Source organism: Pan paniscus, chromosome 4, assembly GCF_029289425.2.
Source record: "Pan paniscus chromosome 4, NHGRI_mPanPan1-v2.0_pri, whole genome shotgun sequence".
Classification (NCBI taxonomy): domain Eukaryota; kingdom Metazoa; phylum Chordata; class Mammalia; order Primates; family Hominidae; genus Pan; species Pan paniscus.
Genome location: NC_073253.2, coordinates 31,759,439 through 31,784,675, shown reverse-complemented (window position 1 = coordinate 31,784,675; position 25,237 = coordinate 31,759,439). Strand labels below are relative to the sequence as shown.

Below are 25,237 nucleotides of genomic sequence, written 5' to 3'. Positions count from 1 at the left end.
TAACAAACACTGGGCATACAAGTTTTTATTAGTGACTTGTCTAATCAACTCTTTGAAATTATTTTTCTAGCTAAAGAGGCTACAACCATCGATTTGAGTATCCTCGCAGAAACTGCATCACCCAGTTTATCCAAAGAACCACAAATGGTTTCTGATAGAACTACACCAATCATCCCTTTAGTTGATGAATTACCTGTCATTCCAACAGAGTTCCCTCCCGTGGGAAATATTGTCAGTTTTGAACAGAAAGCCACAGTCCAACCTCAGGCTGTCACAGATAGTTTAGCCACCAAATTACCCACACCTACTGGCAGTACCAAGAAGCCCTGGGATATGGATGACTACTCACCTTCTGCTTCAGGACCTCTTGGAAAGCTAGACATATCAGAAATTAAGGAAGAAGTGCTCCAGAGTACAACTGGCGTCTCTCATTATGCTACGGATTCATGGGATGGTGTCGTGGAAGATACACAAACACAAGAATCGGTTACACAGATTGAACAAATAGAAGTGGGTCCTTTGGTAACATCTATGGAAATCTTAAAGCACATTCCTTCCAAGGAATTCCCTGTAACTGAAACACCATTGGTAACTGCAAGAATGACCCTGGAATCCAAAACTGAAAAGAAAATGGTAAGCACTGTTTCTGAATTGGTAACCACAGGTCACTATGGATTCACCTTGGGAGAAGAGGATGATGAAGACAGAACACTTACAGTTGGATCTGATGAGAGCACCTTGATCTTTGACCAAATTCCTGAAGTCATTACGGTGTCAAAGACTTCAGAAGACACCATCCACACTCAGTTAGAAGACTTGGAGTCAGTCTTAGCATCCACAACTGTTTCCCCTTTAATTATGCCTGATAATAATGGATCATCCATGGATGACTGGGAAGAGAGACAAACTAGTGGTAGGATAACGGAAGAGTTTCTTGGCAAATATCTGTCTACTACACCTTTTCCATCACAGCATCGTACAGAAATAGAATTGTTTCCTTATTCTGGTGATAAAATATTAGTAGAGGGAATTTCCACAGTTATTTATCCTTCTCTACAAACAGAAATGACACATAGAAGAGAAAGAACAGAAACACTAATACCAGAGATGAGAACCGATACTTATACAGATGAAATACAAGAAGAGATCACTAAAAGTCCATTTATGGGAAAAACAGAAGAAGAAGTCTTCTCTGGGATGAAACTCTCTACATCTCTCTCAGAGCCAATTCATGTTACAGAGTCTTCTGTGGAAATGACCAAGTCTTTTGATTTCTCAACATTGATAACAAAGTTAAGTGCAGAGCCAACAGAAGTAAGAGATATGGAGGAAGACTTTACAGCAACTCCAGGTACTACAAAATATGATGAAAATATTACAACAGTGCTTTTGGCCCATGGTACTTTAAGTGTTGAAGCAGCCACTGTATCAAAATGGTCATGGGATGAAGATAATACAACATCCAAGCCTTTAGAGTCTACAGAACCTTCAGCCTCTTCAAAATTGCCCCCTGCCTTACTCACAACTGTGGGGATGAATGGAAAGGATAAAGACATCCCAAGTTTCACTGAAGATGGAGCAGATGAATTTACTCTTATTCCAGATAGTACTCAAAAGCAGTTAGAGGAGGTTACTGATGAAGACATAGCAGCCCATGGAAAATTCACAATTAGATTTCAGCCAACTACATCAATTGGTATTGCAGAAAAGTCAACTTTGAGAGATTCTACAACTGAAGAAAAAGTTCCACCTATCACAAGCACTGAAGGCCAAGTTTATGCAACCATGGAAGGAAGTGCTTTGGGTGAAGTGGAAGATGTGGACCTCTCTAAGCCAGTATCTACTGTTCCCCAATTTGCACACACTTCAGAGGTGGAAGGATTAGCATTTGTTAGTTATAGTAGCACCCAAGAGCCTACTACTTATGTAGACTCTTCCCATACCATTCCTCTTTCTGTAATTCCCAAGACAGACTGGGGAGTGTTAGTACCTTCTGTTCCATCAGAAGATGAAGTTCTAGGTGAACCCTCTCAAGACATACTTGTCATTGATCAGACTCGCCTTGAAGCGACTATTTCTCCAGAAACTATGAGAACAACAAAAATCACAGAGGGAACAACTCAGGAAGAATTCCCTTGGAAAGAACAGACTGCAGAGAAACCAGTTCCTGCTCTCAGTTCTACAGCTTGGACTCCCAAGGAGGCAGTAACACCACTGGATGAACAAGAGGGCGATGGATCAGCATATACAGTCTCTGAAGATGAATTGTTGACAGGTTCTGAGAGGGTCCCAGTTTTAGAAACAACTCCAGTTGGAAAAATTGATCACAGTGTGTCTTATCCACCAGGTGCTGTAACTGAGCACAAAGTGAAAACGGATGAAGTGGTAACACTAACACCACGCATTGGGCCAAAAGTATCTTTAAGTCCAGGGCCTGAACAAAAATATGAAACAGAAGGTAGTAGTACAACAGGATTTACATCATCTTTGAGTCCTTTTAGTACCCACATTACCCAGCTTGTGGAAGAAACCACTACTGAGAAAACATCCCTAGAGGATATTGATTTAGGCTCAGGATTATTTGAAAAGCCCAAAGCCACAGAACTCATAGAATTTTCAACAATCAAAGTCACAGTTCCAAGTGATATTACCACTGCCTTCAGTTCAGTAGACAGACTTCACACAACTTCAGCATTCAAGCCATCTTCCACGATCACTAAGAAACCACCTGTCATCGACAGGGAACCTGGTGAAGAAACAACCAGTGACATGGTAATCATTGGAGAATCAACATCTCATGTTCCTCCCACTACCCTTGAAGATATTGTAGCCAAGGAAACAGAAACCGATATTGATAGAGAGTATTTCACGACTTCAAGTCCTCCTGCTACACAGCCAACAAGACCACCCACTGTGGAAGACAAAGAGGCCTTTGGACCTCAGGCGCTTTCTACGCCACAGCCCCCAGCAAGCACAAAATTTCACCCTGACATTAATGTTTATATTATTGAGGTCAGAGAAAATAAGACAGGTAAGTCTTTGCTTTCTAGACTAGCATTGAAGGCAATCCGCATTTTATCTTGAAAGTTACTTTTGGGCAAAAAAAAGTCAACATACCAAATGCTGCTATTAGAAGATAACTGGAGTGTGAAAAATAAATGTTTTAGCTTCATATATTTGTACAAGAATTGGAAGAATATGTTAAACAATGTGGAAGAATGTTAGATACAATTTTATGTTAAAAGTCATAAGAAGCCCTGCTTTGTCATCTAATATAACCAAATCATCACTGTTACATCACTTCAAAACATGCAGAACAAAGTGTTTTAATTTCAGTGTCTTTTCATACATTACTACTCAAGTGTAGCACTAGACTGTGTTAACATTCCATTGGTCTTTAACTATTAACCTTCAGTACTTACAATGTGGACGGCTAAAATCGTTTTGCATATCCCTAAGGTTGACAGAAAGATATTTAAAGGTTTGCTTTGGTTTTTCTCTTCCAGGATTTTACAGGTTTATTATATGACTTGTGTGGTGGGTAATAGATCTCTAATGTAAGTGTTATTTTAATGTAAATGCAACATATTCTTATGCTATTGCTTTGGGGTATTTTACTGTGGTTTTATCTATTTAGAGCAAATACAACCTAGCTTAGTTGTAGGGAGTATTACAGTTTATTGTATTAAATATAATTTCAGAAGGTGGCTATATATTCATTATCCTTGCTTCCTAAAAACCAGGCTGTAGTGTTGTTCATTTTATGATTTAATTGTTTTACCGCTAGGAATATTTGTGATGCCTTCTATTCCACTCAAATATTTTAGCTCTCTGACAGAATTCTTAAAAGCTGTTTGTTTACATTGATTAATACTTGCAGTTGTCATGATCAAATACGATTTATTGCTGTCTAAAGGTGAGCCCACACCATCTTTTACATTTGATAAGCTGAGTTGAGAATATATAGCAAATGCAGTTCAATAAATCAATTCAGGTTTGTCTCTTTCTAGTTTAGAAATTACGATCATGGATTTTAGTTAATTTGCTATATTTTCATTTTCATATAAGAATTAAATGAATGAGTATTCATTGTTTTCTTGACCTGGCTCTGAGAAGACAGGATAGAAGATTTTTTTTTTTTAAGCAGGGTTCTCTCTTACTGTTGGAATGTTCCCTTTCGAGTATCATTTTTCTGAAGACTGATGCTATCCTCATTAGAGTGCTCAGGAGTGCACCTATTGGAAACAAACAAGTAGCGTTATTGTCAAGTATGTTTGCATGTAGTGCTGTTGGTGGACACTTCATGGCTTCTATAGGTTTCTACTCTCCAGAATTTTCTGTGTGAAAGCTTTTGCTTGTCAGTGAATAGTAGAGAAGAGAACACACCCACAGAGTATTAAAATTAATCTCCACTTCCCAATACAGTTTAAAAAGGACAGGATTTGATCATGATTTTCTTGCTAATGATATTGTTTCTTGGAAACCATAACATATTTCCTCTTTTCTACATCCTTTTCCATCTCTCGGAACTGGTGTAGGAAAAAGAAAATGAATTGCCAAGAAGTCGGAATGAGGATTGCGTTAGTAAGGCTGGAAAAGAGACAGGAATATAACGGTGAAAGAAAAACAAAAAAGAGGTAAAAGGAAGCAAAAAGTAAATGACTACCAACACTTAGTTTCATAATTTAAAAAAATGCTTGAATGGATATGCAGATTGTTTTTCAATTGATACTACTCTGTTAGTGTAGCTAATAAGTTGAGTTGAATAATATAAAACCCAGTAAAAATGTTCTGCATTTAAAAACTCTTCCAAGTGGGAAACTGCCAGTTAGGAAGTCAAATTACAAAATGGAAAAAGTGAAACTTGATCTCTCTGAAAGAATTGGCAGTCATCAGAAAAAAACAACTAAGTTATAAATGGTTACTGGAAATGGAGGGTCTGAGTAAGCTAAACCTGAAACAATTTATACAAAGGTGTATATTTATAAGTGAGTTGTGGACTTGATTCAGCTAGACCTGGGAGACGTATATAGGTGTTTCTTCTCCTTCTGCTTCTAAAATGTGGGACTATAATCCACCTTGAAATTAATTTTGTTTTGCATAATAATATTAGGTCAGAAAACCGTGCAATACTTGGTTACTTCCATCAGGCAGAATTCTAATGTGAGAGTGTGTATATGTGTGTACAACAAGGGGATGTATCTGTGGAATAATTATGTATCTACCTACCTACCTACCTACCTTCCTACCTACCTACCTGCGTACCTACCTACCTACCTACATACCTACCTACCTACCTACCTGTCATCATCTGTATTTTTGTGTGTTCTGTATATGCTGTTCTCCTTAACTAAAAGCATTGTTTATTGTCTTCATAAGACAATGAAGTTTACTCACCTCTAACTGCTCACTGATACTAATATTATTTATTTTCTATGAGAAATTTTATCCTCCAACATTTTGAGCTTTGGCAAGGGAAAATCCTAAAGCAGATGTTCAATTAATGAATTTCAAGGCAGGTGTATACCTTAATAAAGAAAAGTGCATATGTGCCTGGAGAACCAACCTTTTTATGTATCAAGGCACAATTTTCCAGACTGGAAAGTCCTTGGTGCATGTGTGAACTTGTATAAATCTATTCACAGGAGTAGAATACACCTTTATATATACTGTATATCCAAGTAAGCAAAAATACCACCCATGCTATTCTGAACCAAGGCATTCAATAATTTTTTGCTGCACTCAGCGAGTCATATAAATCTTGTTTTTTTTTTTTTTACTACTGTGAAACAAAACATGCTACTCAGGACACACTTATGTTATACTTGCTCAAATGGATCTTAATAGCAACTTACGGTGCTGTAGCTAGAGGGCAACTGTAGTTAGCAGTTAAAAAAATCTGAAAGAACTTTTCAGCTCATAAAAGTTTTATGAGCTGAAAAATGCTATGGGGTGTGTTTAACAGTGGTTCAGGGGATACTGAAAACTTTACTCCTGTCTATTTCAGGAGTAATTTGCACACCTGCATTTTGAAAAATTATTGAAAGGCTTTCTTTGTGAACATGCATGAAGACCAGAATTTGAAGGTGTAGGAAGAGTTTCTTCAACTCCAGATTTTTTTTTAAAGAGCACTCCTCTAAATCACCTGAAATGTAACAAGGTAGTGGAACAGAACTGTGAATGTTTTTAAAAACTGACAAACAGGTATTTTTAAATCAAAGAATAATTTAGAAATGTATGGATATTAAATACCAACATTATTATGCAAATGCTCTTAGTTATAACCTTAAAATAGGCAGCTTATTACCTTTTTTAACAAACAAATTCATATATACTACTTATTATGTGTCAGGCCTGCTTGATGCTGTCTTGTTAGGTGTTCTTTTTCCTACTGGTTTTGTAATTTGTATCTACCCAAATGTATGTGTGCAGGTGAACAGCAATATTAAATTAAATGATAGAAAGATTAAGATGTTGGTAAAATTATTAATGTAATGCTATTAAAGATTAATTACATTTTGAGAAATATACAAAAAGCTAAAGGCTTATTGTCTAAATATGGTGTTACAGAGAGGATAAAGAACAAGGAACATTGGCTCTGAGGGCAGGAGCCATCTGGGCAGATACCCATATTTACATCATTGATTGCAGAGTCATCATTTTTTTTTTTTTTTGCGACGGAGTCTTGCTCTGTTGCCCAGGCTGGAGTACAGTGGGGTGATCTCGGCTCACTGCAATCTCTGCCTCCTGGGTTCAAGCGATTCTCCTGCCTCAGCCTCCCGAGTAGCTGGGATTACAGGCGCCTGCCACCATGCCTGGCGAATTTTTGTATTTTTAGTAGAGACAGGGTTTCACCATCTTGGCCAGGCTGGGCTTGAACTCCTGACCTCGTGATCCACCTGCCACGGCCTCCCAAAGTGTTGGGATTACAGGCGTGAGCCACTGCGCCCAGCCAAGTCATCACTTTTTAAAAGGTAATGTTTATTTAAGATAATCTCATATAATTTTTTAAAATCACACATTTTCTGTTCTTACAGAATTTTAAAGAACGTTTTAATTATAGAAAAATTACTTTCTGATTTGTTATTATAAGATCCAGGTCCTTTCTTCAAACAAAATGTTGTTGAGAGCCCCCATATCTTGAACAGACAAAAGAGTAGCTGTGTTGGTTAATGTTTGAGGAGGACATCGAGAACCTCACTCCCTTGGGACCTCCTCATCTCCTGTGGTGGTTTTTAAAATAACATGTACCTCACAACACAGCTAGAAAAAGAATGATATCTAGACAATTCAAAATAAAGCAAAAACAGTTACTCATTCCTGAGAGAATTAAGTTCTTAAAAGTAAAAATGTTTCAAAAATTGGTCTGATTATCTATATCTTTATCTCATTACAATGATACACATTTAACATTTACCTTTGAATAGCTCTATGCATGGTGCTGAATAAAACACATTAAACAAATATTATTTCAATCTTATTGATGCCTATGTGTCATCAAGATAATATATAATGGTATGTCAGAGTCTCACATGTATGTGCAAAACTAAGTCATCATCAAACTCACACTTCGGGCTTCATACTTTCAGACCACTTTTTCTATATATTATCATGTTTAAACTTCAAAGATAATTTGTGAGACAACTAGGGAAAGCAGATAGTCAAACGAAGGTACACTGAGTCTGACATTCTTGGCATTGGGTCTAGCAGCCCTGGCCCTCTTTGGAGCATTTTTGCCATGAAGTGATTCTCTCTCCTGATGAGCTCTGAGAAAACAACAACCCCCTGCCCAATGGCTTAGGTACTGCCCTGTCTGTCAATTCCTGAAAAAGCAAACTCTGGGAAGACTGGTTTCTCATTGGCATTCTAGTGGTTTGTTAAGAGTATATAATTTAGATTTGGTTGCTGCTAATATGGGGCAGTATGCATGCTCTTCAGATACCTGACATAGCAAGGAAAGAGTGTGCTGAAATTGGTAGTACGTTATTCTGCAGTTCTGGGCAGCTTCTTTCCTGTAGAGTTTTGGAGCACATCTCTGAAAGTGGATGGGTCTGGTGCCTGCACACCTCCGTGGTTCCTTTTCCTGAGCTCCAGCTGTGGCTGTCTGTCAGAGAAGCACATTTTTCTGCAGAGAATTAGAATGGCTTCCCCCGTCTCTCACGGACTGTCCCAAGTCTAGAAAAGAATTGAGTTCCTCTTCTATTAGTCAAATAAAAGGGAAGAGAATGTTTGTCTTCCTTTCCTTTCTGTAGTGTTAAGAAAATAAATGAACTTAATGATTCTAAATTATCAGTGAGCTTAACACTGTACTATAGACCAAAGATTACCTTTTCAAAAAGTCCTTTGAGGTGAAATATTTTGTATATGTAATACATAGATGCACATATAAACACACACATGTAGAATCTCAATATTTTAACACTTCTTTGGGTAGTTTTACTAACTCACTAACCTTGAGGAAAAAGTTAAGAAATTGAAAGTGTTTTCTTCAAAAGTTGAGATTTAACAATAAAAGGTGTTACTTTGATAACTAAAAGGAACTTTATTATCCTCTTCCTAAAATAAACCAATGCCTATTCTGAAAATGGCACTTGCAATTACAATTTGCCATTATCAAAGCTACCACTGAGGTAGAGGCATTATCTAAAACAAATGCCACTTATCATTTATTGGCAGTTACCTCGAGAGAGACCCATACACCATCTTCTAGCAGAGCACAGTCAATCAAATTACCTTCAGGTAAAGCTATAGCATGTCTAGTCCTTTGACAGATATTAAAGGTGGTCATAAAAGAAACATAAACCATAGGCTGTGCTCCAAAGGCATATTGGCCAGCTAACATTAACACAATCAAATGCAGTTGTCATACTAAACATATAGTTACACAGTAGGTGTATGGTATGACAGATTGTGAATGGTAGGTGAGGTCAGAAAAAGAAGGAATCAAGAAAGGCAGGAAGTTACAGAATATTTCATGAGAAAGAGGAGACTTACGTCAGTCTCTGTTGGAGGGATAGATTACAATCCAATTATGAGAGGCCAGTTATTAGCCAATTGCTTCCCAACTTAGGCTCACCAGTGGGGTTAAGGAGCCCCAAGTATAAACAGCTGTTTTTCTAAATAGAGTTTCTAAACAGCTTCTGAAGGAGGCCATGTCATCCCAGTGCTGTTTGACATGGCCTGCTTCAGAAGCTGAATACCTTCTTAGGCCTCACGCAGAAACTAGTACAGTTCATGAAAACCCGAGATACTCTGCCAGCTTCTTGAGGAAGCAGTGTTGTCACACTTTTCTGAGCTTCAGTGATTCACACATTTTGATAAGACAGCATGTTCTGTGGGTTAAGTACATTTACCTTTTCAAAATATACTCCCATGAAGTATCATGGTTCAGAATTACACACTTACAAAGTTACATGGCATAAAACTACTTTGTAAAAAGTGCCTACACTCTAAAAGGTGATTTAAAGGTTTATGACATCTTAATTCAAGTGAATACTGAATCAGTAGGATTATAGAGCAGGTGCTCTAAGTTAGGGAATCTGGAGTCAGTCTCTCCTTTGCTTATGTGCAATGTGGACCCAGGGATTTCTCAATTTCTCTGTCAGAATTTTTAACATGGTAAAATGGCTATTATTATATGGAATGATATTTCCTAAGCTCTGACACATACTCTTTCTCCAAATCACAGGGTTTATGAAACAAAGATACACACACACACACACACACACACACACATATATATGTATACACACATATATACAGGTAATATACAGATATATTTTTTCTAATTTATTCAACAGTCAAATAATTACAATATACTAACTACATTAGAACTGGATTTTTTTGTAGTACATTCTGGTTAATATTCTGAACTAACATGGAGATGTAGTTAGTTTGCTTCATAGGATACATGGAAGAGGCAGTTAATGTGATAGAAAGAGCCTTTGGAAAGAGACCTGGGTTCACTGTCAACATTGTTACAGGAGGCACTCTGTATCCACAATTCTGCATCCTCTGATTTGACCAAACATGGATAGAGAATATTTGAAAAAAAAAAAAAAAGCACCACAATAAAAAAGAACAATACAGCAATAAAAAATAACACAAATAAAAACCCAACACACTATAATAACTATATAGCATTTACATTGTATTAGTTATTATAAGTAATTTAAATGATTACTTATAATACCTGATTTAAAGTATATGTATATGAATGTATGCGTAGGATTCCTGCAAATACTATGCCATTCTATAAAAAGGACTTGAGTACCATGGATTTTGGTATCCTCCTAGAACCAATCCCCCATGGCTACTGAGGGATAACTATATATAACCTCCACAGGCCTCAGTTGTTATATAATTAAAAATTTATAATAATACTACAACCTCACCACATTGGTTAAAGAAGGGGATCTTTGAGTGATTGCCACATGCAAGTCACTGTGACAGGCATTTCACATATTTAATACTCCTTCAGTGACTAGAAAGCACCAAGCACAATGCCTGATACATAGTCATGACTTAGTACAAATTAATCTCCTGTGGGCTTTAAAAATTATTTCATTTCCAACTTCTAAGTACAGGAAAATATAGACTGTTTTGTTCTAAATAGGTAAAAGCCAAATGATCTTAAAATTCAAGATCATTTATGCCACAAGAAGCCAAGTATAATTGTACTTTAGTGTCTGCTTGACTGAAATAACTTCTTAAAAATCCAAACCCGACATAGGTTGTGTTTTTTTGGGTGGTGCCATTTTGGGTGCAAATCAGAAGCAGCTGCAGCCCTTACTTAAAATTTAAATATAGTATTGGCTCTATAGGACCTAAGAGTAGAATTTATTAGCTTTTTGCTTTTCCTCAGTTGTGAAAGTTGGGCTTATGATTTTGATAACTACCAATTTAATTTTTTTCTCATAAAAATCATTTTACAAATTCTTGATACATTTCCCCAGGTATTGGGCCTAGCTTCTTGCATATTTATAGAATGAATGGACATTCCCTGCTGTCTTTTTGCTGTTGTCAAGGAAACCCCCAGTTCTCTACACAGGGATTACATTCTTCTTTCTTAATAGCTCTTAGATCGTTCATTTGTGCAGTGAATAAAAAATGTATTCACAGGTCCAGACAGTGTTCAGAACTTTTTTGGTGGGAGAGGGGCGTAGCTAAGGGGAGAGACATGCCTAGTGAGAGGAGCAATAGGAATAAAAGAAAAGGAGAAAGAAATGCTGGCTGAGGTTCCATTTTAATGAGGTAAAGCTGAAAAATTTATGCTTTAAAAAAGACATTGCCTATTTTTGTCACTTTAGAAAATGTATAACATTACTTTTCATTGAGGTCAGTGTTTCATGTACAAAAATGTTAGTTTTTAAGTGGCTTTGTTAAGAGAATAGCTCCAAGAATGGGGCCCAGGTTGGTGAGGGTGGGATGGATGAGGGAGTGGTGATGCGTTTTAGTAGAAACTATTTTTTCATTTCTATTGAAGTATTTGAATTTTTTTTACAACCTAATTGAGGTGATATAAAATTTAAGAATATTCCTTCATCCTGGGGCATCATGTGGACATCTGAGAACTCATTTGATTACATTAAAAATCGTGTTCCTTAGAGAGAGAGTGCCAGTATTTAGACTTTTTGAGTGTGAATCAGGAGGGAAACACACATCCATTGACAAGAAGATGGATATAATTATTTTTAAAAAGAGTGATTTGATCCTTTGGAGGAAAATAAATTCTGGTGGACCTTCTAAGTAACTGCTAGAATGATTGGGTAATGTATACAGCTTTTGATTCTCCATAAATAATGTAAGTATTAAAAAGGAGATTTTAAACTAGAAGGAAGGAATCTCTGGAGTGAGAGGAAAAGTTTAATTGTATTTCAGTATCTATGTCTATGAAAAGTTGATATACGGTGTCACTGTGGTATACCCAAACTTGTTTATACACATGTATAACCAGTACACAGTAAGTACCATGAGTGGCTTTTAGTGATTTTATCTTTTTACCTTGTAGTACAGTCTCCCTGGTGTCTCACAAGGGTAGTTTACTTACTTTGGCCATATGCTTCACATAGTAGGTTTCTGGAGGTTTTGTTTTTTCTAAGATGAGAGAGGGAAAAGGTAATGTATAATTCTGGAGAGTATATTGGAATATAGTATAATCATCATTTTCACTATGCTGCACTTCGGGACGGCTGTCTATTGTATTTTTTAAATAGGAAAACAAAATCTTTTTGTTACACATTAAAATAAAATCCATTTTAAAAAAGAAATGTGATCCTAATATATCTCTGCTGAGTAGATTGGTGTACATTTACGTTTAATTAAAAGCTCTTAAACTTAAATTGTAAAATTCCCCAAAGAGAACGTGAACTTTAACCAGCTGCCTATGCATCTTAGCAACTATGTTTTGTGTCTGGTAACAGTATGACTGGAAGACTTGTGCTCTGTCTACAAAACTTTGTTATGAAGTACTTAAAAATACTTGTGAATAATTTGAGGTCAGCTAGCAATAAAGCTTTGTGTGAAATGTCATTAAAAAAAGCCTATTAACCATGGTACTGTTATATTCAAGTCAAGCTGTTAAAATACATTCATATAAACATAGAAAAGATTATGCATACACTCTGTAGAGTTCTGTGGTTTGACTCTTGAAATCCAAACAAAAGTTATATTGCCTTTTGAGTAAAATTCTAGAATAGAGCAGTCTTTTATAAGACTAAGAGCTTCATCTAAGAGCTTGAAATGTCAATTACACCATTGGGTTGCTCTGTTCCTACGAAATAGAGCACGTCTCCATTTCGGAATGAGATACCTCCTCTCACAGTAGCACAGGTGTACCCCCCACCCCCTCACTATACACCACAAAGAAACTTTTCTGGTTTGCAATAATCTCTGTTGAGATTCTCTAATAACGTGTGTGGTGGGTGGAGGTGGTGACAGGAAAAGGGGATGAAGAGGTAATTTCAGAGGAAGAATAAACTAAGAGGGAACAAGTAGGATTTGGTGAGATGCAAGGAGTTAGTGACAAATATTTGGGTGATAGGGCAGGGAAAAATTTATCTGCATATATTAATAGTAGATAGGTTTTATACCCCACCTCTCCCTGCTATGAGATGTTAAAAGTATGGGAAGAAATTATACTGACAGAATAAAATTTAGATTGTATGTATAGGAAATGTCAGCAGAAAATTTTAACTTGAAAGCCCTGGGTAATTAACATTTCTCTCTCCTTCAAACTGATATTAAGAAATCCAGCCAGGTGCAGCGGTACACACTGTAATCCCAGCACTTTGGGAGGCTGAGGCAGGAGGATTGCTCAAACTCAAGAGTTTGAGGCTGCCTGTAATGGTACCCCGGCACTCTAGCCTGGGTAACAGATCAACAACCTGTCTAAAAAAAAATTCAATAAGACCATTTGCAAGTTGTCGCGAACTTATTTAAAGAATAATAATAGTTGCTTAATTGTGAGACTATTACTTTCAGAAAAAGGAAACAAAATAATTTCAACTCCCATTTTGCATATTTTTTGAAATTAAAGAATTCCCATTTAGTAGACAATTTTTTTTCTGGGGATCTAATATACAACATTAAGACTGTAGTTAATAAAATTGCATTGTATTAGAGATTTTGTTAAAAAAGTAAATTTCAGTTGCTCTTCTCACAAAAAGATGGTATATATGTTAATCTGCTTCCTTTTACCATCTATATGCATCCCATAACATCATATTGTAAACCTCAAATACACAATAGAGTTTATTTTAGAAAAAGAAAATTTCTATCATACTTATTAAATGAGCATATTATTTTATTTATATGTAGATTCTCTTCTCAATTACTTAATTTATTTTGATGTGCTGCCAGCTTCATGATGAGAAACATAAGATGAAACTGCATAATACATTTCTGTTTTCTATCATTTTGAAGGCAAGTCAGATCAAATAGTTGCGAGGTGGGTGGAGAAAGGAATCCTAATCTAAATTTAATGATTAGTACATTTGCAATAAGTACATTCCACAAGTTTCCCATTAAAATAGGAGAAAAGAGTTTAGTAAGGCCAGTTCTCTAACTTACTGGCAGGAACATTTGTTTCAGAGAGCGAGAGAGGAAGGGGGCAAGGAGAGACTTGGAAAGTATAGTTAGGTCTCTCTGAAGTTGACAAGAGAGTGTTTGCCCTAGGGTCTGATACATAACAGGTACTCAGTAAATTTTGAGAAATCAATGAGCATCTGAAGAGATATTACATTCAGGGCAGCATGCATGGTTGTGGTGGTAGTGAATTTAATTTTGTGTGCAAAAACCGATATGAAGCAATGCTGTGTTTGTGAAATGTATGCAAAGATTCTGTCTCTGAAATGCTTATACTGCTGTGATTGAAACATTATCATATTTATTTAGGTTAGAAAATGGAATTTACTACATCTGAGTTGGTTTTTGGTGAGAAATTCTGATATGATAGTCTAAAATGGCAAGGAAGTCCTTATAGATCTACGAGCAATTGGAAGTGTTAGAGTTCTTGATCCGAGAGAAATATGACCTAAAAGAATATTATACTTTGTTAATTGGAGCTAAAATCAGAAACTATAAAGTGAATGCCATGATCTTTAGTAGAATTAAGTATGCTTAATATGAGTTGATAGTTAGCTAAATTATTATATAGTACTGATTTACAATTAGAGTTCTTCTTTATTTTCTTTCCCAGAGGAAAACAAAAATTTCAGTGAGCATTATGACCATCCATCAGTTTCTTACCATATTGACATGTGACATGTTGGCATACCTTTGTGTCTTCTTTCTCTGCTTTTCTCCGCCCCACTTTTTTTAGAGCCACCAACATACTTGACAGAACTTCCATCTGTAATTACTCAATAAGAAGATCATGAGATATGTTTGTATCAGTCTTATTTTTTTGAAGTAAAGAATTTACTTAGAAATTCAAGTAAATCTATAATAGCAATGAGTGTTCTTACCCTATTCTTGGCCTAGGAGTTTCTAAATATACAATATTAATCAGATATTTCCTTATTTACCCTTGTGTTTTGCTGGAGAAACCCAGCTGAATGGCTCGTTTTAACTTCATTATTTACAAAAGGGTACAAAATATGGTAGAGGTTCTTTATATGCTTGACACTGACCCATGTTTCTTATTTAAAATCTTTTCTCTGTATTTAAATGAAAGTTTTGGTGTCACCAAACAGGGTAAGTAAGAATTTAGTGTACCTTTGTCTAATATTTCTTAATCATGAATTCTAGTTTTATTTAAGTTAATGAAGCAAAATAAAAGAGTTGCTTGCATGTAAAATGATAGTGTGAGCAGTTTAAGATATGCACATTTTTAAACTCCAGTTAAATCCCACGAAGTTGTACTGAATAGTTTAACTGAGTCTGGCTTAATTCAACTATATTCAAATAGTTTTAGCAATGAGAGACTCCTGGCTTGGATAAAATTATTGATGTGAATATTTCAAGAGATTCTTTTGTACAGAAGGCATTTTAAATGCTTCCGCTCATATAGTTTAAACATTTTCTTCACATTCTTTTTTCATAGCACAAAGTTTACCTTCAATGCAAACTGAATTAAGAGGATGTTATCATCTGAATATTTTATGGTGTCCTATTTTAAAACATATACACCATGGGTACTATATGTAAGATCCGAGTAACAACTTTAGTGACCTAATATTGAAGAAACCTAGTCTTTTTAATTACCTATATTTTTAAATGACAAGGCATTTAATCATTCTCCTGCACTGAGCAATTAGTAACAATTGCAACATCTGTGTCAGAAATAATCTGTATTCATTTTATGTTTTTATAACACACTAGAGTTATGTATTTATCTCGCTTCTCTTTGTGGTAGAAATATTTTCTCATTTATTTGAATACCCATATGCTGTAGTTTAAGTAGTTGAAAAGCTGAATATACAGAATGGAATGGAATGCAGAGAGAAGAAATGAACTGTAGTGTGTAAAATTTCAATAGGAAGGGTGTTTAGTTAGGATAAGAATAACCCAGTCCTACACAGAAGTATTTTAGTGAAATAATTTAGTGAAGATGTGGTGGGATAGAAAAGAGAGTTTTCTTTCTTGTTTCTATTAGAATAAAAGGGATAAATGTATATGTCTTCGCATTACATAAAAGTCTTATTGTCTGGGTTTTTTAATTTAAAAAAAATTCAAGGAGCTTCTGTGGAATTTGTCTTGGTAGTTCCTACACTTCTATATTTGTCTTGATTCATAAAATAGATTAGAATATAAGCAACACTGATTCCTCTTCAATAGGGTTTTTTCTTCTCTGATGAAACAGCAAAAGCTAGATATTGTTTCTTCTATACATAGAAGGAAATAGCTTCTTGCAACAGGAACAATTCAGGAGAAAACAGTTGTTTTCTCCCCTTTAGATGATAGGTTGGGAAGCAGGGTTGGCTCCGTCATAATGATTTCTCCTAAACACTTCTCAGGTTTGGCCTATGCATGTGTGTTATAGATTGGGGATAGTTTGAAAACTCATTCTGTAGTATTATTCCTATGGGCAGGGTGGTGAGTAGTGTGTAAATTCTTTGTCTTCTTTATGGGTCAGTATATCCACAGGCACATTTTCATACTGCTTTGTCACTGAAAGTAAGGCAGCTGCAGTGGCAGGACCCTGTTCTAGGACAGTTGAATGCCTCTATGATGAGGCCTCAGAATTTCCTCTTTCCTAGTGCCCAAGACAAGGAGCTTTGCTGATGTATTTCTGATAGCAGAAAAGGCCATTGAGCTTAGTGGTTGGTACCATATGGCAATTTACAATCTGGGAAATATTCTGATGATACGTACTTTTCGAAGAATGCTAGTTAGAATATTTAGATAGGACTCCTGAACTTTCTTTGAGAAGATGTTAATGACAAGAACTAAAATCAGCCTAATCTGGGTCACATCCCAGGAAGGATAAAGGTCTATAGGTGTGGAAGGCTCTTTCTGGTCCTTTCAGTGAGCTATTTCCAATAGAGCCCGCCTATCCAGAGCTTCCCACTCTTGTGCATGGGATGTGGTTAAGCTCATGTCTCAGTGCCACAGTAGCTAGAGGATGCCATTGCAATGTAAAAGGGCTATAAATAAAGCTCTCTTGTTTTTCCATAAAACAGTCTGCTCTAGAACAGATTATAAAGGGGCCAGAAGGAATCTCTTCTCATTTTCTTATTGAATAGAGAGTGTATAAATTATTCCCTTACATAAAGGACAATTACTTTTTCTATATAGATCATATATAGAAATAGAGCTATAGAAAAAGTAATTAATTCTATATGATATGGCCTCAATTTTTAATTTTTAAATTGTTTTTATATGAAATAGTCTTAATTTTACTCTTTTTGCAGCTCACACAAAGATGAATTCCTGCACTTCAAGATTACATTGTATATGTGATTCCTTGCTTCATTTTAAGGACTATGTTGTTTTCTTAAATGTGTTGATGAGTCTTTATAACCTGTTTTAATAATGTTAAATTGAATTCATTTTTCTTATTGTTAATACAAAAACAGTAAATTTGAAGACCGAGAACCATATAAGAGGGTGATTGCACTTATTATGAAAAGATTTGAATCCTTCTTTGTGTGTGTGGGTGTGACCAGCCTTGCTATCAATTTCTTCTGTCATACACTGCCAAATTTTCTATTTAAGTATTGTGAAAACTCTGTTTTTTTCAGGTCGAATGAGTGATTTGAGTGTAATTGGTCATCCAATAGATTCAGAATCTAAAGAAGATGAACCTTGTAGTGAAGAAACAGATCCAGTGCATGATCTAATGGCTGAAATTTTACCTGAATTCCCTGACATAATTGAAATAGACCTATACCACAGTGAAGAAAATGAAGAAGAAGAAGAAGAGTGTGCAAATGCTACTGATGTGACAACCACCCCATCTGTGCAGTACATAAATGGGAAGCATCTCGTTACCACTGTGCCCAAGGACCCAGAAGCTGCAGAAGCTAGGCGTGGCCAGTTTGAAAGTGTTGCACCTTCTCAAAATTTCTCGGACAGCTCCGAAAGTGATACTCATCCATTTGTAATAGCCAAAACGGAATTGTCTACTGCTGTGCAACCTAATGAATCTACAGAAACAACTGAGTCTCTTGAAATTACATGGAAGCCTGAGACTTACCCTGAAACATCAGAACATTTTTCAGGTGGTGAGCCTGATGTTTTCCCCACAGTCCCATTCCATGAGGAATTTGAAAGTGGAACAGCCAAAAAAGGGGCAGAATCAGTCACAGAGAGAGATACTGAAGTTGGTCATCAGGGACGTGAACATACTGAACCTGTATCTCTGTTTCCTGAAGAGTCTTCAGGAGAGATTGCCATTGACCAAGAATCTCAGAAAATAGCCTTTGCAAGGGCTACAGAAGTAACATTTGGTGAAGAGGTAGAAAAAAGTACTTCTGTCACATACACTCCCACTATAGTTCCAAGTTCTGCATCAGCATATGTTTCAGAGGAAGAAGCAGTTACCCTAATAGGAAATCCTTGGCCAGATGACCTGTTGTCTACCAAAGAAAGCTGGGTAGAAGCAACTCCTAGACAAGTTGTAGAGCTCTCAGGGAGTTCTTCGATTCCAATTACAGAAGGCTCTGGAGAAGCAGAAGAAGATGAAGATACAATGTTCACCATGGTAACTGATTTATCACAGAGAAATACTACTGATACACTCATTACTTTAGACACTAGCAGGATAATCACAGAAAGCTTTTTTGAGGTTCCTGCAACCACCATTTATCCAGTTTCTGAACAAACTTCTGCAAAAGTGGTGCCTACCAAGTTTGTAAGTGAAACAGACACTTCTGAGTGGATTTCCAGTACCTCTGTTGAGGAAAAGAAAAGGAAGGAGGAGGAGGGAACTACAGGTACGGCTTCTACAGTTGAGGTATATTCATCTACACAGAGATCGGATCAATTAATTTTACCCTTTGAATTAGAAAGTCCAAATGTAGCTACATCTAGTGATTCAGGTACCAGGAAAAGTTTTATGTCCTTGACAACACCAACACAGTCCGAAAGGGAAATGACAGATTCTACTCCTGTCTTTACAGAAACAAATACATTAGAAAATTTGGGGGCACAGACCACTGAGCACAGCAGTGTCCATCAACCTGGGGTTCAGGAAGGGCTGACCACTCTCCCACGTAGTCCTGCCTCTGTCTTTATGGAGCAGGGCTCTGGAGAAGCTGCTGCCGACCCAGAAACCACCACTGTTTCTTCATTTTCATTAAACTTAGAGTATGAAATTCAAGCTGAAAAGGAAGCAGCTGGCACTTTGTCTCCGCATGTGGAAACTACATTCTCCACTGAGCCAACAGGACTGGTTTTGAGTACAGTAATGGACAGAGAAGTTGCTGAAAATATAACCCAAACATCCAGGGAAATAGTGATTTCAGAGCGATTAGAAGAACCAAATTATGGGGCAGAAATAAGGGGCTTTTCCACAGGTTTTCCTTTGGAGGAAGATTTCAGTGGTGACTTTAGAGAATACTCAACAGTGTCTCATCCCATAGCAAAAGAAGAAACGGTAATGACGGAAGGCTCTGGAGATGCAGCATTTAGGGACACCCAGACTTCACCATCTACAGTACCTACTTCAGTTCACATCAGCCACATATCTGACTCAGAAGGACCCAGTAGCACCATGGTCAGCACTTCAGCCTTCCCCTGGGAAGAGTTTACATCCTCAGCTGAGGGCTCAGGTGAGCAACTGGTCACAGTCAGCAGCTCTGTTGTTCCAGTGCTTCCCAGTGCTGTGCGAAAGTTTTCTGGTACAGCTTCCTCCATTATTGATGAAGGATTGGGAGAAGTGGGTACTGTCAATGAAATTGATAGAAGATCCACCATTTTACCAACAGCAGAAGTGGAAGGTACGAAAGCTCCAGTAGAGAAGGAGGAAGTAAAGGTCAGTGGCACAGTTTCAACAAACTTTCCCCAAACTATAGAGCCAGCCAAATTATGGTCTAGGCAAGAAGTCAACCCTGTAAGACAAGAAATTGAAAGTGAAACAACATCAGAGGAACAAATTCAAGAAGAAAAGTCATTTGAATCCCCTCAAAACTCTCCTGCAACAGAACAAACAATCTTTGATTCACAGACATTTACTGAAACTGAACTCAAAACCACAGATTATTCTGTACTAACAACAAAGAAAACTTACAGTCATGATAAAGAAATGAAGGAGGAAGACACTTCTTTAGTTAACATGTCTACTCCAGATCCAGATGCAAATGGCTTGGAATCTTACACAACTCTCCCTGAAGCTACTGAAAAGTCACATTTTTTCTTAGCTACTGCATTAGTAACTGAATCTATACCAGCTGAACATGTAGTCACAGATTCACCAATCAAAAAGGAAGAAAGTACAAAACATTTTCCCAAAGGCATGAGACCAACAATTCAAGAGTCAGATACTGAGCTCTTATTCTCTGGACTGGGATCAGGAGAAGAAGTTTTACCTACTCTACCAACAGAGTCAGTGAATTTTACTGAAGTGGAACAAATCAATAACACATTATATCCCCACACTTCTCAAGTGGAAAGTACCTCAAGTGACAAAATTGAAGACTCTAACAGAATGGAAAATGTGGCAAAAGAAGTTGGACCACTCGTATCTCAAACAGACATCTTTGAAGGTAGTGGGTCAGTAACCAGCACAACCTTAATAGAAATTTTAAGTGACACTGGAGCAGAAGGACCCACGGTGGCACCTCTCCCTTTCTCCACGGACATCGGACATCCTCAAAATCAGACTCTCAGGTGGGCAGAAGAAATCCAGACTAGTAGACCACAAACCATAACTGAACAAGACTCTAACAAGAATTCTTCAACAGCAGAAATTAACGAAACAACAGCCTCGTCTACTGATTTTCTGGCTAGAGCTTATGGTTTTGAAATGGCCAAAGAATTTGATACATCAGCACCAAAACCATCTGACTTGTATTATGAACCTTCTGGAGAAGGATCTGGAGAAGTGGATATTGTTGATTCATTTCACACTTCTGCAACTACTCAGGCAACCAGACAAGAAAGCAGCACCACATTTGTTTCTGATGGGTCCCTGGAAAGACATCCTGAGGTGCCAAGCGCTAAAGCTGTTACTGCTGATGGATTCCCAACAGTTTCAGTGATGCTGCCTCTTCATTCAGAGCAGAACAAAAGCTCCCCTGATCCAACTAGCACACTGTCAAATACAGTGTCATATGAGAGGTCCACAGACGGTAGTTTCCGAGACCGTTTCAGGGAATTCGAGGATTCCACCTTAAAACCTAACAGAAAAAAACCCACTGAAAATATTATCATAGACCTGGACAAAGAGGACAAGGATTTAATATTGACAATTACAGAGAGTACCATCCTTGAAATTCTACCTGAGCTGACATCGGATAAAAATACTATCATAGATATTGATCATACTAAACCTGTGTATGAAGACATTCTTGGAATGCAAACAGATATAGATACAGAGGTACCATCAGAACCACATGACAGTAATGATGAAAGTAATGACGACAGCACTCAAGTTCAAGAGATCTATGAGGCAGCTGTCAACCTTTCTTTAACTGAGGAAACATTTGAGGGCTCTGCTGATGTTCTGGCTAGCTACACTCAGGCAACACATGATGAATCAATGACTTATGAAGATAGAAGCCAACTAGATCACATGGGCTTTAACTTCACAACTGGGATCCCTGCTCCTAGCACAGAAACAGAATTAGACGTTTTACTTCCCACGGCAACATCCCTACCAATTCCTCATAAGTCTGCCACAGTTATTCCAGAGATTGAAGGAATAAAAGCTGAAGCAAAAGCCCTGGATGACATGTTTGAATCAAGCACTTTGTCTGATGGTCAAGCTATTGCAGACCAAAGTGAAATAATACCAACATTGGGCCAATTTGAAAGGACTCAGGAGGAGTATGAAGACAAAAAACATGCTGGTCCTTCTTTTCAGCCAGAATTCTCTTCAGGAGCTGAGGAGGCATTAGTAGACCATACTCCCTATCTAAGTATTGCTACTACCCACCTTATGGATCAGAGTTTAACAGAGGTGCCTGATGTGATGGAAGGATCCAATCCCCCATATTACACTGATACAACATTAGCAGTTTCAACATTTGCGAAGTTGTCTTCTCAGACACCATCATCTCCCCTCACTATCTACTCAGGCAGTGAAGCCTCTGGACACACAGAGATCCCCCAGCCCAGTGCTCTGCCAGGAATAGACGTCGGCTCATCTGTAATGTCCCCACAGGATTCTTTTAAGGAAATTCATGTAAATATTGAAGCGACTTTCAAACCATCAAGTGAGGAATACCTTCACATAACTGAGCCTCCCTCTTTATCTCCTGACACAAAATTAGAACCTTCAGAAGATGATGGTAAACCTGAGTTATTAGAAGAAATGGAAGCTTCTCCCACAGAACTTATTGCTGTGGAAGGAACTGAGATTCTCCAAGATTTCCAAAACAAAACCGATGGTCAAGTTTCTGGAGAAGCAATCAAGATGTTTCCCACCATTAAAACACCTGAGGCTGGAACTGTTATTACAACTGCCGATGAAATTGAATTAGAAGGTGCTACACAGTGGCCACACTCTACTTCTGCTTCTGCCACCTATGGGGTCGAGGCAGGTGTGGTGCCTTGGCTGAGTCCACAGACTTCTGAGAGGCCCACGCTTTCTTCTTCTCCAGAAATAAACCCTGAAACTCAAGCAGCTTTAATCAGAGGGCAGGATTCCACAATAGCAGCATCAGAACAGCAAGTGGCAGCGAGAATTCTTGATTCCAATAATCAGACAACAGTAAGCCCTGTGGAATTTAATACTGAGGTTGCAACACCACCATTTTCCCTTCTGGAGACTTCTAATGAAACAGATTTCCTGATTGGCATTAATGAAGAGTCAGTGGAAGGCACGGCAATCTATTTACCAGGTAAGATCACAACATTGATAAATCTGTTTCCAAACCTGGAAACAGTCCCTTGGTGCTAACGTTTATATGTATGTAATTTCTATTGTGATGTTAAATCAATGGAGAGTTCCATATTATTCACATAACAGCAGGCCAGGCCACAGTATTGAGTTCATAATGAGATGAAATGACAGTAAGTATAGATTAGTTTTGGACTTTACAAGTAGACTTTGTATTTTTCTGGGTTTTAGAAATAATATACAATTACAACATGGAAAAGATGAAATTAATGTTATAAAAATTCAATTTGTTTTTACTCACAACTAGAGTATTGCTTTGTCATATGTCTCATAGTTATCCATGTTAGGTTTAAAAGTAGAAAAAAAGTCCTATTTTTAAAAACCCTCCCATTGATGGATGCTATTGGTGCAGTATCAAAATCTGTCAGGCCTTTAACATTTGAGAGTAGTACATAGCTCTAATAATTATCTCAGAGTTTGTGCAGTATCAATATCAGCTCATACTTATATGCAATGTCCTTATTTAAGACAGTCTACATAATGCATCAAACACAGTGCCTACCAGTAGTGAGTAGTCATTTATTATATAAACATACTGCCTGTTGAGAGAAGTTTTCTGTGTATTTACTGAATGTATGGAAAGCATGAATTTGATACTGATTCATATAAGCCATCTCTTCTGATTGTCATGAAAAGGCTATAAAAGCCCTGTGTGAAAGGGTAAGAGGTGAAGGTTCAGAGAGGTTCAGCAACTTGCCCAAGGTGGCACAGCCACATTGTGGTAAAAGTAGGATTTGAACCCAGCTTAGCTCCACTCTAAAGTCCATAGTCTTTTCACTGCTCTTTGCTGGTTTCAGTATAGTATAAAAATAAACAATTGATATTGAATAATATATGAACCAGGAATCTTGGAATATTTACTTTGTAGAATTTATTTTCCTCTTAATCTAGCCTGAGAATGTTAAGAAATCAGCTCTAATGGTGTTTTCCCATAATGTTATTATTTAAATTAACAATGTCAGTGGAATCCACAAATAGACATCACCACCTAGCTGCTACCTGGAAAAAGAGGAAGAAAAATCAGTACTTTAATGTCTGTCTTGGTTGAAAATATATGTTTTACTTTAATTAATATGTTTTATGCCGTGACTATCGTTAAAATTATTCTTCTGATCATATCAATATTACCTTTTGTGCCACCAATGCTTTATTTTGATGTGCTTCAGAAAGAGTAAAATAGAAAGTACAATTTTTAATAAATGGCTTGAAATATTTTGAGGAAAATTGATCAAAGGTAGTTGACATTGGGTTTTTTGTTATCACTGTGTGTTAAATCTGTAAATGATAATCTAGTAATTTGGCTAATATTTATTGTTTTTTAATTTAGTTTAATATGCTTCAGTTTGTTAAAAATATGATGTAAAAATAACTGGTAATAACTAGGTACATATAGAGTTAAGTTTGATGAATGAGAAATATGTACCAATTATCCAGTTTACAATATTTACCAAGATTTATAGTTTGCGTCTTCATTGCAAAACAAATGGTCACTTTAGCTTAATTCAGTAAACAGCAGCTCATATGGGATTACCTGGTCTATCTGTTGCAGATTCGACTTTCAGAGGTTAATATGAACTGTTTAGGGGAGAATAACATTCATAAAAACTGAAGTTTCCTGTTAATTGGAACGACTTCCAGTTCACAGGAAGACTCACTCACTCAGTCCTTGTTTCATGGTCTCAGCATGGTGTCTAGTGTCAGTGGTAGGAATAGTAATAGTACTTCTTCACATTTGTGTGGCACATCACAGTCTGATAAAGCACTTTCACCTAGTGTCATTTGGATTCAGCACAGAGGGCAGCATGTGGCTATGGCGTGTGTTAACTGCAGCCTTGTCATCCTGGCAGCGAGCGTACTTGTACTTTAAAATTCAGAAAGCTAAAATTGTTAGGGAGATTTCAAATAGTTTTGGAACTATAGGAAAAAGTGTCTTAGAAAACTCGGGGGAGTTTTTGGAGAAGTTGATGTACTCATCTGAATTAACCTAATTTTAACGTGAATCCCAAACATGGGAATGTGTACCTATCCAGGTTTATAGTCATTCAGAATTTACTTAACACTCAGAAAGTTTGAGTTTGACTTTCTGGTGTGGGGAAGTCTCAGTTATCTTTTATAGCAGTACCTTGTTTATCCTGATATTCTTTAAGCTAATGTTTCATAAGAAGTTAGACATCTTTCTTCTTTTATGTGTAATTATTTCAGGGTTTCAGGACTTAAGATTCTTGAAAGTAT

At 37.0% G+C, this 25,237-nt stretch overlaps 1 protein-coding gene across 4 annotated transcripts in view; it reads left to right on the top strand.

Annotated features, from left to right (window-relative positions):
• VCAN (versican) overlaps positions 1-25,237 on the top strand; it is a 110,897-nt gene that overhangs the window by 47,924 nt on the left and 37,736 nt on the right. For 2 of the 4 annotated variants that reach the window (XR_008625354.2, XM_003822244.5), the window contains exons 7-8: positions 71-3,031; positions 17,685-22,946. Coding sequence is in view for 3 of the 4 variants with exons in the window: in XM_003822244.5 (XP_003822292.2) it covers positions 71-3,031; positions 17,685-22,946 (8,223 nt within the window). In the remaining variant the exon portion in view is untranslated. The remainder of the gene's footprint in view (positions 1-70; positions 3,032-17,684; positions 22,947-25,237) is intronic. The other 2 variants (XM_008975779.6, XM_034959843.3) reach the window with 2 other exon arrangements.